The sequence below is a fragment of the Solanum verrucosum genome, unplaced genomic scaffold (assembly GCF_900185275.1).
Source record: "Solanum verrucosum unplaced genomic scaffold, falcon-dt-bn FXZP01000047.1, whole genome shotgun sequence".
Lineage (NCBI taxonomy): Eukaryota > Viridiplantae > Streptophyta > Magnoliopsida > Solanales > Solanaceae > Solanum > Solanum verrucosum.
Genome location: NW_026020155.1, coordinates 501373 through 516169, shown reverse-complemented (window position 1 = coordinate 516169; position 14797 = coordinate 501373). Strand labels below are relative to the sequence as shown.

At 34.1% G+C, this 14797-nt stretch overlaps 1 protein-coding gene across 1 annotated transcript; it reads left to right on the top strand.

Moving 5' to 3' along the window:
- Nucleotides 1-12609: 12609 nt before the first annotated feature.
- LOC125828247 (transcription factor bHLH36-like) lies at nucleotides 12610-14527 on the top strand. The gene is made up of 3 exons (XM_049507562.1): nucleotides 12610-12965; nucleotides 13345-13680; nucleotides 14308-14527. Exons 1-3 carry the CDS (start codon nucleotides 12639-12641, stop codon nucleotides 14380-14382), a joined length of 738 nt encoding a protein of 245 aa, XP_049363519.1. The 5' UTR covers nucleotides 12610-12638; the 3' UTR covers nucleotides 14383-14527.
- The last annotated feature ends 270 nt before the right edge of the window (nucleotides 14528-14797 follow it).

Genomic DNA, 14797 nt, shown 5'->3' with positions numbered 1-14797 from the left:
CATGTTCTGCATATTGTTTTTCTTTCAAGTCGGTATCTGTGTATTCTTTTTCCTTCTGGAAACTAAATAACAATAGACAAAGCCATTTGATATTTTATCTTGAGTTTGGGATTCCTAATTAGGGGATATATTTGGACAAGCAGAACAAGGCCTCAGATTGAGATGCTTTCAGTGATTTTTTGTGTCCAGGCTGCTGCTTATGGACCCATTATTTTGGACAGTTGATAGATATTACTATAACTGCTAATCGCCCCCTTCCCCACTCCCTAAAAGTGAAGAATGAATTAAATAAATGTCAGGGAGGAGGAGTGGCAAAGTGCACCCTTAATCCTTTCTTGGTAAAACTGGGAGATATTAGATCTATTCTGCTCGCGATGGGGATGATGCTTGTATGGTGGAGGTATGGATCTGCATTCAGGTATGCCTTTTTCTCCAAGATTATAGCAACTTGTTTGTGCTTTTTTTTTATGGTTTCAACTCTTTTACTTGTAAATTTGTTGTATATGCAAGTTGCCCTGAGTTGGTTCTTCAAGAAATTTCTGCTGCCCATCTTTGTAATTGTCAAATGTTGTTTCCTAAATTAAAATTCTTTGGTTTGGGTCCTCACCATAATCCATATATGCACTTGTAGATTGAGAGTCTCATTGCCCTTAATACTCTCCTTTCTACTTAGATATGAGAATCCATTAAGTTCAGCTAATGTTAAGTGCTTGTGCTAGTCAATATATTCCGAACCTTGGTAGAAGACAATATTTTCTCATATTAGTTGAATGCTCATTGTGCTAAAGGTCTCAGCAGCAATACCATTCAGCTGTTGCATGCCACAAAAAAACTTTCGTCCGATGGAGTTAACGGGGAGAATAAGAAATATATCTTATTCTGACATTGATTGCAACTACTTCTAGAGAGAACAGGGGAGAGACCAATTTTCTTTTTCTTATTAAGAGTGTATTTCAGGACATCGATACTGCTTATATCAACTTACCTGTGGAAGGGAAGGTTAGAATAGTGAGTCTCGAGGTCAACCTTTTGAGTAGGAATTCTTTTTGGAAGTAAAATTTTAGTTGTCTAAAATCAGCTACCTAGGATTTTTTCTTGTTTTGATAAAGATGGTGCGAACTTAGCTTGGCTTCTAGATCTGCTTGGAACCCACACCTTCTATTTGCAGGTCTGCTCCCCCTTCCTTGCTGTGTGCTTTCTTGTTAAAGAATATATTTAATTACTTGGTATTTATCTGCTTTAAATAGCTGCTAGTCCATTAGCACAATGTGCTCCCATATTCTTGAACTTGGAAAAGTTAGTATACTGCTGTTAAGCTGCACATTTCTAGGCATTGCTCAAGCCCATCTATCTTTGGTCCCTTTTAAAGGATTTTTGTTCTAGATTCTTTTCCTCCTCCCACACTGCACTTTGGAGCTGATACTTAAGTGCATAATAATATTGTACAGGCATTACATTCTCTATTTTGATGCCTAATGGTTTCTCACACTTGTATTCATTATGCTGCACATGTGGTCTCTTGCAAATACCGGCAGCCATTTTTCAAGAAATTCAATGTACCGTCTTTAGGTGCTAGATGAAATATAGAGGATGCAATTTTGTTTGTCCTTTTCCATGGTAGTGTTGTAAGTGTTAATTCTTAGTTGTTTTGTTGAGGACTTCAAAATTCTAGTTCGTCATTACAACCATTGTTGTCAAAGGCAAAAAATATAGAAAAATCCAAGGTTTGCTAGGGTTTGGAGTGTAAACTGCGTACGCTTTAGCAAGGAAAGGTGCATAATGTAGAAACAATTAAGTTGCATATTTTACAGTGTGTTAATGGACCATGGGCATAACTCAACCTCAAAAGTTAGCTCATGGGGGAAGGATTGTCCAAGATCATATAAAGGGACCTCTCATCCCTAATCAACAAGAGGATTGGACATATAGTGTGAACAATATAAGATGGGGCCAAAATCTAGTGAATAACATCTGGGATTGACTTGACTCTGATACCATGTAAAGAGATGGCTCGAAGGCCTAATTCAACCCCAAAAGCTAGCTCAAGAGGTGAGGATTGCCCAAGCCATATAAAGAGACCACCTATCCTTTTTACTATCGATGTGAGACTCTTCACCCCCCCTCATGCCCAGGGCTGGACATGTGGAGTGTGGACAACTTCATATCTAGTCATTAATTTTTTTATACTACATTTGTAATTTTCGTGATCCCAATATTTAACTTATTCATCCTATAGAGTGAGAGAGGTCGTTTGGCTGATGAACAAATTGTACTAATAGGGATTATCTAGTGAATATACTTTTATTAGTAGATGTTTGGTTTATTAGATTAAAAGTGGGATATACTAGGTATGATATAAAACATGTGTTTGGTTGGTTTATACTAGATTAACTTTTATTTCTAATTTTTACCTTGGCCTTCTTAAAGGACTTGGGTAAAAGAGTTTTGAGAGGGCTTGGCCTTCTTAAAGGACTTGGGGAGAAGTGTTTTTGAGAAGGGCATATTTTCCATATTGTTGTTTTATCTCAGGATTAGTAATCCTAGGATTGTTATCCCACATTGATAGGTCTAAGGAGAGGTATGGGTCTGGGGAGGGTGGGGTGTGTCTGTTAAACCCTCTATCAAGAAAAATATTACAAAAACAGGTTTGACATTACAAGAGTAAAAGCTATGGTGAAAATACCATAGAAAGGAAAGTACTGACAACAAAAATAGTAAAGATAAGCTAGTTGAAAAAGCCAATAGTAGTAACACAGTTGAAGATACGGATAGCAATAGAAAACTAACAATACTACTTATAGAATGATAATGATAAGTGGAAGAGGGAGCAATCAAGGTGCTCTAAGCTACTACTAACCCTCTACCCTAACCTTCGACCTCCATGCTTTTCTATCTAGGGTCATGTCCTCAGTTGAGTTAAAGTTGTGTCATGTCATGTCTAATCACCTCTATGTAGTTTTTCCTCGGTCTACCTCTACCTCTCCTTAGACCTATAACTGCCAATCTCTCACACCTCCTTATTGGGGAATCTATGCTCCTTTTTACATGCATGAACCATCTCATTCTCGCTCTAGCATCTTGTCCACCACTTAGGCCACTCCCACCTTGCCCCATATATGTAACTAATCTTTTTTCTCCTAATTTGTCCACATATCCATCTAAACATCCTCATCTCCGCTATACTCATCCCACATTGAACATGATATAAAAATAATACCACAATTGTGGATTAATAATTCCTGAATTGCTTATACCAGAATAAATTTTTTTAACCAAATGTGGGATATAATATTTCATTAATCGCACATTTTATCCCGAGATTATTATGCCTTATCCTTGTAAGTTGTAACCATGCGACCCCTAACAGAGTTGTTTTGCCTGATATAACTATTTTCCATTGCTGCTGTTTTTAAAAAAGAATCCATGGGCCTGATGAATTTACATCCTTTTCCAGAAAGTACTTGGTTGGCTATTTTTTGCAGGCTTCAGCACATTTGTGCCTTCACCGAACAGTCATAGTGAGGTTCAGTGACCAACCTGCTCTTCTCCTTTATTTAAGGTTTAAGTGTGCCTTTGACTACACTTATTATAACTAACTTACAATGAGTTTGTAAAATTGAATCTGGTAACTCGGGAAGTTCCTTGCATTTGCACGTCCAGATGCTATTGAGCTAGAAACCCTTTGTGGTCCAACAGCATGTATATCAGTTATGTCCTCTCCATACTAATTACTTGAAGTGCTTTTGACCCTCCATCTTGTATGAAGGAGAACATGCTATAGCTTGACGAAGTTTTAGTGATCAATGATCTGAAATTTTGGGGTCCAATTGAAGTATCCCGAGAATGAGCTTCCCCTGACCTTACAGAATTCTGGTTCAAATTTACTGGAGGTTGTCTCGGGTGTGTTTGGTGTGAAAGAGAATATTTTCCATGGAAAATGTTTATCTCGAAAACAAGTTGATTTCTTACTTATTTGCTAGTGTAATAGTAAGCAAGCAAAAAAATGTTATCTCCAAGAGCATTTATATGTAATTTAGCTAAACGCTATAGGGGTAGGAAGGGGTGGGGTGTGGGGCCTCGGGGGTGGTGGGTGTGGGATGGTCAAGGGGTAGGGTTTGAGGGCATTGAGTCAGTGGGGAGGATACAATAAAATATAAAATGTCCCTTATAGAACTTGTTTTCCCTACTTTTATTAATGAAGTCATTTTCCTCATTTTAAGCAACTTATTTTCCTGGAGAAAATGTTTTCCAACCAAACATGGAAAAAAATTAATAATTAACATATCCTATTAGCTATGGGTTGTATTGTTTCGCAGAAATAAGTTAGTGTTTCAAGGATTGCAGGTTACTTTTGATTAGGTACACAGACTGTTTATACAACGGACAGAGGAACTTACCAAATAAAAAGAGGGTAAAAAAATGGAACTTTTTACATGGTGTAGCAAACATGTGCTATGTATTTAAAAGTCATAGCTATACTTCGAAAAAATTACATTTTATAGCTATACTTTACTCTTTTTAGCATCTTACCTCCCTCTCTCACTTGCCACTTCCCTCTCTCGCTTGCCTCTCTCCTCTCTCATTCTCTCCCTCTCTCTCCCTCTTACGCTTCTCTCCCTCTGTATTTCTGTGTTTTTGCCCCTTTCTCTTTGTTGTATTTTTGTATTAGAGCGAATGAATACAAGTGAAATCAGAGCAAAGGAATATAATCCCCATATTTTTTTGTTGTTTGTATCTTTGTATACACAAACTATATCCGTTGATACAACCTAAATGTGCGTATGAATACAACAAATACAGTCACTTGACACCTCAAAATAAGTTTTTATTTTTATTTTTTTTACCTAATATCTCTTAACAATTACTATAAATAGTAAATACCTAAACTATGGCTATAGATTGTTAGTAAGGCCCTAACTATGGTAATTTTGGAAATTCCTCAAATAGAAATCCATATGTTGCAGTCTATATTTCTTGCCACGTGTCAATAGATCAATAATATGCTGCTCATCTTGTTATCAGGAGATATGGATACACCTGTTCTCATCTTTGACCTCCTTGTTAAGAGATTTTTGTTTTTTGTTTTTCATTTCTTTGATAAGTGACTTTTTCGCTTTGTTTCTTGTTGTTTGTCTGATTTTTAATTCGTTCATCCTTTTCTTCCAGAAGTGGTGTGTGAAAAAATTCCTATTATATATGTCTAGTGAACCACTATCATTTATGTGTTAAATCTTTATTATACCTGGAGGTGTAATCAGTAGATTTAAGCCGCGCTTCAGAGGTGTGGCTTTTGCTCGAGTAGCAGATGAGCTATGGTTGCTGGAACTTGACTTGGTTGCAAAACACTCTGCCTTGAACTTGGCTAGGTTTGTACCCAAACTGAGCTGAGCATGAACTGGTACCCAGCGCATGCTGAAGAACAAAAATCATATGAAATATTGTTGTGAAGATAGAAATGTCTCGACAAACATTTTCCTGGATTTGTTATGAAAAAAAAACCCAGAGAGGGAGCAACGGAACAGTGGTGTAAACAATACAAAAACGAGGGAACCCTGTGGCTGATGTTACTGCTATATGGTTGTCAATGGGGGGGGGGGGGGTTTAGAAGCCGATGATAGCATTTTGAGCAGCAGCAAAGAAGCAGAACAACGTAAAATGTGTGGTGGAAGGCTCCAAAGGGAAGTGGAACAGTTCGATAAAAAACAGCAAGAATAATGAGGTAATTGCACTTTGCAGTGCATTTGGTTCCCAAAACCCTAGATGTTATTTTTATGTTTTAGACATAGAAGTAAAAAGGTAGTTGGTAAAAGTCAACTACATTAGTCTTCCTTCTTCAAGCATGCTTGTCTAACAACAAGCTCAATAGGTAGTTCAAGCTTATAACTTGGTCTAAAACTAGCATTTGAGCTAAGAGGAACCAACTGCCAAGCTGAGCTTCTGCAGCAAATAGCTTGGCTAATGCACAACAATAGTTTCAATGGTTTATCCTCACTGTTCCTTTATTCATAGCATGGTTGTGCTTGTTTTTTTTGCTTTGTAGTCATGATTGAGGCTCCGTTCAGTGTTCCTGTCGTGATCGAAGCTTCAGTCCAAGATTATTGTGAATCTAAACCAAACTTTGCTGAACTTACCGTACTCCATGGTGTTTTGGATTTGAGAAATTGGAAGTCTTTGAACTTTGTGTACATGCATTGGAGGGGAAGGCAACATACTTGCAGTAGATGGCACATTGATGATTATCTCGGCTACCAAGGTACATAACACAATTGCAGCTAATATAGTTTCAAAACGTGATTACTTTCGAGCCAAGCTTATGATTTTGTATGTCAGAAGTTTGTGGGGTAAACACATGTTTACAAGAATGGCATGGTCAAAGCTTCGCATCAAAGCTCAATTAAGATATTAGGACTGGAATGGTTTAAGAAGTGTAGGATTTGAAGCATGTTTGAGTATGTCGATTTGTCTGAAGACTAAAGTTTTAAACATCAAGCGTAGATGGGTAGAGTACTTCAGTTTTGAAATGTAACATGCTATACCTCGGGACGATTATGCCTTATGGTATCACATATGAGTAGACTGGTCATATTGTATTTTTCATGCTGTAAAGAAATATGTTTCATCAGAAAGAAGCAGTCGAAAAAGTAAAAAGCTTCTTAGAAGATGGACGAGTCCATGGAATTTTCTGTCTGCAGTCTCTCATAAAGCTTGGCAATTCTGCGGTGTGGACTAAGTCTCTTATAGATGAACTGCAGGTTCCCATACTGTTTTATAAGATATATCCTTCTCCTCGTTAGTGTTTTTGTGAATTTCTTCTTCAGTGAAGTGAGCATATTTGTCATCATTACTTTATGATGATGACTATTTCTGCTTACACTTTTAGATGGGCTGCATTTCAACACATCACAAACACTACTGTGGGCATATATGTATTCATTATATTATAATACTGATTCAGCTAATCCCTTTCACCCACCTAATCCCTTTCAAATTGATGAACATCCTCCAAAACTGGTTTGTCCATTTGCAGTGCAAAAGAAGATGGTTGATTGTCTCAGCTTGTTACCCACATAGAAAACACCTAGAGGCAAGTTGGTAGCCCCTTTTGTTGAGATTTTCATGAGTTACACTGCTTCTTTAGCCAAAAGCCAGATGAAACAGTTAACTTTGAAGGGAATTTTTAGTTTCCATATCATCTTCCAAGGGCAATCTCTTTCCTTCACCACTTCTACATTTAACTCCCTGTATGCAGGCATCCAACGCATTGCAGCTAGTCATTCTTTTCATATGATGTATCCAAGCAAAGAATATGCATTATGTGTATGTATGTGCAGGAGTCATGAGGGGCAGTGTTGTATGACAGTGCAGCAAAGAATTGCACAGGACACAATGTGTTTGAAGGCGGAAGTTGATGAAATAGAGTATGCTTGCTGCTTCTCAGCATTTATATTGCTTACAGTGTGTGAACTATAAGCAATTTGCATGTAAGAAGGCAGGCCATGATCCTATTTCAAGGTTACTTTTCATCTGTGCCATTCGAAGGTGATTACCTCTTCGCTCTATTTACTTGCCTGAAACTCATATTATTGATTAGAGACTTAGAAGTGTCGAAATAAATTTCAAAAAATTAATCGAGATGGTGTTCTTTTAGTTTTCTGTTTGGATAAACTCAAAAGATCTTTCATTATATCAGAAAATGAGGACAAGTCTGAAAAGGTGTAATACATAACCTCAGATCAGTATGATCAAGTTGTGTGCATGTTGCTATCTTACTTCAGTCACCCCAACTACCCGCTCCTCCATGGTTAAATAAGTTAAGTGGGTCATTCGTCTAATTCTTTTGTCTAATTCATATCCCCAGTATCTGATATATACCTGCAACTATGATAATTGAGTCAAATTAGTTACATTAACTCTTTATTTTTGGACAAGGGCGGGCAAGGAAGGGGCACCTGTTATTTGTTCTGCACCAAATTCTCATTGATTGCACTTGCTATGTATTAGAGTGCGTAGAATTATCTAAGGGAAAATTCTGCTGCTATACTAGATTTAATAGTGTCTATTTTCTGCTGTCCTCTTTTGATTCAGTGCATAGTATGGAGGTGGTGGGAAGTATTACAATTCCACATAGAACTTAAGACATCTGGTTTAGAATTATCTATCACCTTTCATGGAACTTATATATAAAAAATTTTATGCGTTGAAAGTACCGAGTTCTAATGAACCCCGTGACCATATTGATTGAACTTTGTACATGCCTTGTTGGTTCATTCTTTAGGCCTATAGAAGAAATCTCTAACTTCTGTCTTTGGTCTAAAATACTACTGTATATTTGTGGTTACAGAGTGCTAGGGATACTTTGCCATGACTTATTCAATTCTTGAGATGGTCCACATTTCTAAGGGGATAGCTGAATGGTTGAGGCAACCTTGGAGGAGGAGAGGATGGTAGTATTACGGCTTTGACAGGTTGCCTGATGTATTAATTGAGGTGCGCATAAGATGATCCTGATACCATTTTGTCAAAAAAATCTTGAATCTCCAGCTTAAAATTCTGAAATCTTGCGAAAATAAACCTTGTGTTTAGTGAAGTAATCATCATTAGTAATAAATCCAGAGAAAAGTCATAATTGTGAATTGTGATAACTTGTAGGTGTGAGACATTGTTGGTTGTGTTTATGTGCTCTGAACCTCTTGTATGGGCACTACCGACCTAAACTGGACCATTCTATCATCTATTTTCTTTATCTTCATTTTTTTTTTACCTTATAACAAATTCTCCATTACATTTACGTTGGATGTTCTCAAAGTTTTTTTGGACCGTCTTGATCAGGGATGATAAAAATTGGGAGAAGAAAACAAATGATATCGCTTTGATTTTCTCCCTTGATCAGGAGTCCAACATGACACATGAATAAAGTAGTTTAGCCATATGACTCCTTCCTTTGATTTTATGGGCATTTATGTCCAAGTTATGGTACTTTCAGTTGAGATTTATGGCTAAAGGTTTGATTCAACACCATACTTGTCTTTGTGAACAAGTTGAATTCTACCTGCATAAGACAACTTTTCAGCTCATGTAAAAGTTGGGTGACGTAGTCCAAATTAAATCATGAGAAATCTAGTCAAAATATTTTTTTATTTGATACTTCTTTCGTTTCAATTTATTTGTCTGGTTCCTATCCAAACAGACTTTTTAACACTCCTTTCTTCTTGTCTAGAGGAAGTATATGTTGTGATATTAATTTGGCTTTTGTCTCATCATAAAAGGGTATTTGGGTAGGGGAGCTTCACTTAATTTGTCTGGGTGCTCACCTCCTCATTTAATTCCTTTGGATTCATCTTTAGATGTGTAATAGTAGTAATTGTTATGTCAGTTCAGATTATATTATAATCATAATAAGTGTCATTATCAGTTAGTCTGTGATTGAAGGATAGCTTTCAACAAATCCCGCCCTAATTTTTGTTTGTTTATATACATCAAAGTTACTTCATGTGATCACAGGGTAAAAATGGTAAGATAATTAACAGTCAAAATAGAAATGGTATGATAATTAACAGTCAAAATAGAAATGGTATGATAATTAACAGTCAAAATAAAGAAGGAAATCTTAGTAACTCCGTTGGTTGTTTACACGAATTTTCACCTTATTGGTGAGAGTTCAATTCTTCACCTTGTGTCACGACTTCAACAAATAAAGGAGGAGAGTTGAAGATGAAGTTATGTTGGTTATACTTTTGCAATAAATATTTGAAATGATATTCATATTTGAATATACTTAAATACAACTTCAAAATTGAAAAGCGGCTTAAAAAATATTTTTAAAAAATATTTCTACTTGAATTTTGATTTTTTTTTCATGACCAAATAAATTTCGAATAAATTGAAAAATTATTCTGTAAGCAAGTAATTTTTTTTATGGAAAAGGGGACAATTTGAGAGTTGAATCTAGGGGTGTGCAAAATCGAACCGAAAATCGCAAATCGAGAAGAAAAACCCGACTAGTGGTTGGTTTGACTTGGTTTGGTATTGAAAAAAAAAATCCGACTATATTTGGGTTGGTTTGGTTTTAACTAAACAAAACCAACCCGAGACCAAACCAACCTGACATTATATATATAATTTTAAAATTTTATTTTATACAAAAAAAAATATTTACTTTGATATAATTTTTAAATATTTCTTATACTTTTTCATAGTTTTTATCTTTTAATATATTATTTCAAGTTTGAAACTTAGAATTTTGAATGGTTCAATAAAGATTATAGGCCACAGATGTTGATAATTATAATAAAGCTTAAATCAAAATCAAATTAATACTAATACAAAATGAAAATCAATTCAACACTAAGAATGACAATAATATTGAATATTTGTTCTTTGGTTTTACATTGGTTTAGACAATTCAAATACATAATCTAATTTTAATTTCCTTTAATATTTAGTCATGTAACTAATATTTACTAAACTTATTTTAGCATGATTTAGTACTTTTAAATTATGATCATTTTCATTATGACTTGTTAATTTGCAATATTTGTTTTATGCGATTTCATTATTATTATTATTATTTTGTTGGATATTTTAGTGTCATTACTCATATCATATTTTGTGTTATTTTTTAAGAAACACCTTAGATAGTTGTATTTTGGTAGGACTAAAGAAATATTTGAAGTACAAGTAAATTATATGTTTGTATGAATACTTTACCGGAAAAACCTGAAAATTCAAAAAACCCGAAAAAACTCAAGGTTGAAAAACTGGAGTTTTATTGGTTTGATTTGGTTTATAGATTTAAAAATTCGACACAAATGGTTTGATTTAATAACTCAAACCAACCAGATCATGTAGCCCCTAGTTGAATCCAACAAAAGAGGAGGTGAGAAACACAAAGACACCATGACCCAAATAAATAAATAAACAAATAAATAAATAAATAAATAATGCAATTATTAATTCAGACTGTAATGTGCACTGTCCTCTATGGACACTACTACTGGGGTCTGTGGAGCTTATATAAAGTATGGCCCGTCCAGAGATGCAAGTCTAGCTGAGCTAGTGACGATTGTAAATGAAGATTGCTTAAAGAATAACGACTAGGAGTACTTTCTTTGTCCTAATTTATATGACTTTTTTTAAATTATTTTTTTAAAAGGGACATATTTCTATATTTGATAATAACTTTATTTTAAAATGTTCATTTTACTCTTAATGAAATAATTTATAGTCATATTAATATATATGACTTATATTAGATCATATATTTTCAAACGTCTTTCCTTAAAAAGATTCTATATCAAATCAGTACATCACATAAATTAAAACAGAAAAGTAATAAAACTTGAAATTCAAGTATATGAATGTTGTTGTATTGCTCATAATAGAGAGTCCCTTTATAAATGAATGAAATAAATCATTATTTGGTGAAAACATTTGTTTTGGTTCTATCCTTCAAAATGTGTACCCATTACCTTTCTCCATCTTCTCAACTTAGACAAAACATCAACATTACATCAACATTATCAAAGGTTGAACTTTACTTCTCCTTTTGTTTTCTTGTAGAGTTACAAACGTGTTTAACTAGTGGGCTCCCTCACAATTATAAAACTTTCAATTGCAATGAAAATATATCTCTTATTCAGGAAATAGGGACAACAACCAAAATGTACCATTCCCTTACTTTCAATTTATATGACATACATTTTTTTTTTTGTTAGTCAGACACTCAAAGTGATATTTTTTTTAATATTTAATAGTAATAATTTATTTTAAACATTTAATTAGATGATTTGTAATTATACAAATATTAATAACTTATTTTAATCCACAATTTTTTTTTTGAAATTTTGTATCAAATCAAATCAAGCATATCATTTAATGGACGGTTTGAAGCTGTGGCTGATATTTTCCTTTTCTTCTAGATTGGTTGGAACGTGCCTCAATGCTATTGCTTATCTTAACCTTGCAACAGTTTAATTTGTATCAATGATTAAGTTGCCCCATCAAAATGATAAGTGAAAGCCTTACATAGCAAAATCTCTTTGTAGAACAAACGTAAAATGTTGTTAAACTTACTAGTAAAAGGGGTTTACAAGTATATTAAACTTTCATGGTACGTGGGATTAAAAGATCTTGTTGCATGTTTTTTTAGACTTCCGTTCATATTACTTTAAAACTTTTTCAAATAAAATACACATTTAATTAAATATAATTTCAAAAATTTAAATGTATGACCAAATGATTTATTGTCAACTTTGGAGACAATGCCAGAAATAGAGAGCAGAGACCATAGTGGTGGGGGTTACAATTATAAATAACAAATAGCCAGACTATGCTATATTATCGATTAAAGAAAACAGTATAGGTTACAATAATATAAGAAAATAAATGTTGGTGAGTCAGTCCTTACCTCTACCTATTTATGGAGACATTGCTGACAAATCATCAAGGGCCATTCAAGATCTCGCAATCCTAACAAACGCATCTTTTTTTATTACTTTATTTTTTTTTCTATTTATTTGTTAAACAAATTATAACAGAGTCCAATTAATATGTACATATATAAATGTAAAGGAAAAAGCTGAAGAACTTGCTAATCATTTGATCAACAAGAAGAATACTAGCTAGCAAGTATATTTGAAATGTTTTCTTTACAAGCAAGTGATGACTTACTAATTCAAATTCTCTCAAATCCATGTCAACAAAGCAAGAATAATATTTCACAAGATCCAGTTATGGATTTTGCTTCTATGGATACAACGCGTATTCATATTCCTCCAAATACTAATTCACAGAAAAAGAGAATATCCAAAAGAAAACTGAATACTAATAATGAAGATGGAATTGCTTCGGATGATCATTTCAAGCTTAGGAAAATTATACATAGAGATATTGAACGTCAGAGAAGACAAGAAATGGCTGCGCTCTACTCTTCTCTTCGTTCTCTCCTTCCTCTACAATATGTCAAGGTAATCTTTTTGACAGCTATTTTAATTTTGTCAATAAGTGTGAAAAATTTATCCATCATATACATGGCGGAGCTAGTAAGAGTTCATAAGTTCATCTGAATCTTTTTTTTTGGATGGAAAATTACATTATTTATAAATGATTAAAATTATTTTTTATGTATATATAATTAATTATAATAGAAGTATGTTGTATCCCCTATGACTTCTTCATATTTTATATATCCTCAATAAAAATTCCGACTCCACCACTAATCACATACAGTACTTCCCTTTTTTAAATGTTCGATGATATATTTGGATTTTTTCCCTTTTTTAAATGTTCTTTGTCCTTCCGCTCGACTTCTTTTAATGAATCCGAAATTTGTTTATGGCTTAACAGGGAAAGCGTTCAGTATCGGACCATATGCATGAAGCTGTGAATTATATAAAAGAAATGCAAGGAAACATCAAGGAATTGGAGAAACAGAGAGACTTGCTAATGATACCCAATTCAATCCAACATGGAACTGAAAATGATAGCACATTCACAGATTGTACTGTAACAGTGAGTCCCTGTCTGCAGGGTGGTGTACAGATCTCAATCAGTGTTGATTGTAAAGGGAAAAATTTTCCTCTTTCAAGAATTCTGGGTGAGCTTCTGAAACAAGGGCTTAATATGGTTAGTTGTGTTTCTGCAAAAGCGGATCAAAGGTCACTCTACACAATTCACACTGAGGTACCTACTCTACATGTCTATGTCTTACTTCACACATTTATGGTAACTTGAAATAATCAATTCTACTGTAATACTAACTAGTTCAATTGCAAGTTAATGGTAAAAAAATAAATCTAAACTAGTACGAGTATTATTTTTTTACGAGTTTCATATTTTAACTATCAAGAGTATCTATCTAAACTATCACTTCCACATTTGTATCAAAATTCATTTCAATGCTAAGTTTGTCTACACGTGTTTGTTGTTGTGTGGGAACAATATTTGGTCAACTCATCGTCTGCATATATTGTAAGACTAATAAAATGATAATTTAGATAAGTAAAAGAAACCGTAGATTTTACCGTTCTCTCTTAAATTGAACTAATAGCATATTTCTTCTTACATTTTCAATGTAAATAATTTTAATCGCTAGAATTAATTGGAGAATAACTTCTTTTTAAAAGATAGTTCATTTGGGGAAAATTGCTCCATCATCCTCCGATGTGAGATTCTTCAACATCATATCTCTCGTTTATTTGAGACCGAAACATTGTTGTTGTTGTTGTTATGTTTCCTTATCAATCGTCAATTAACGAATCGATCCGATCCGTTCCGTTCTCTAATAAATCATTATGCATCTTCCTGCAGGCGTGTGATATGAACAACATTGATCACCTGGCACTGCAACAAAAAGTGATTGATATGATCAACCTGGACTTGTAATTCTCGGTTTACAATTAATAACATACCATTCAAGTGCATTTTTGGCAGTAAGGATGTTTGGGTTTGTAGAAAATGCATTGTTGCAGCTTAATTCCACTAATGGTCTGGCGTGGCAAATTGCGATGTATATAAAGCAATGAGGAAAATAAAGGATTCTCTGCTTTTCTACTTCATGAGGATATACGAGTTGATTTTACCGATGGTTACTCAACTAATGTAATTATTATCTCAAAAAGTTATATTTCTTTTTGACTAACTTTCTGAGATAATAATTACATTAGTTGAGTCATTACTATTAAACTTAATGTTTGACTTGTATGAGATCAATGATAAATATAATCGGAAAATGGTTATGGACAAGTTCGATGTATTTTCTACTCATGGCACAGTTAAATCATTCACCGGTTTACTCATG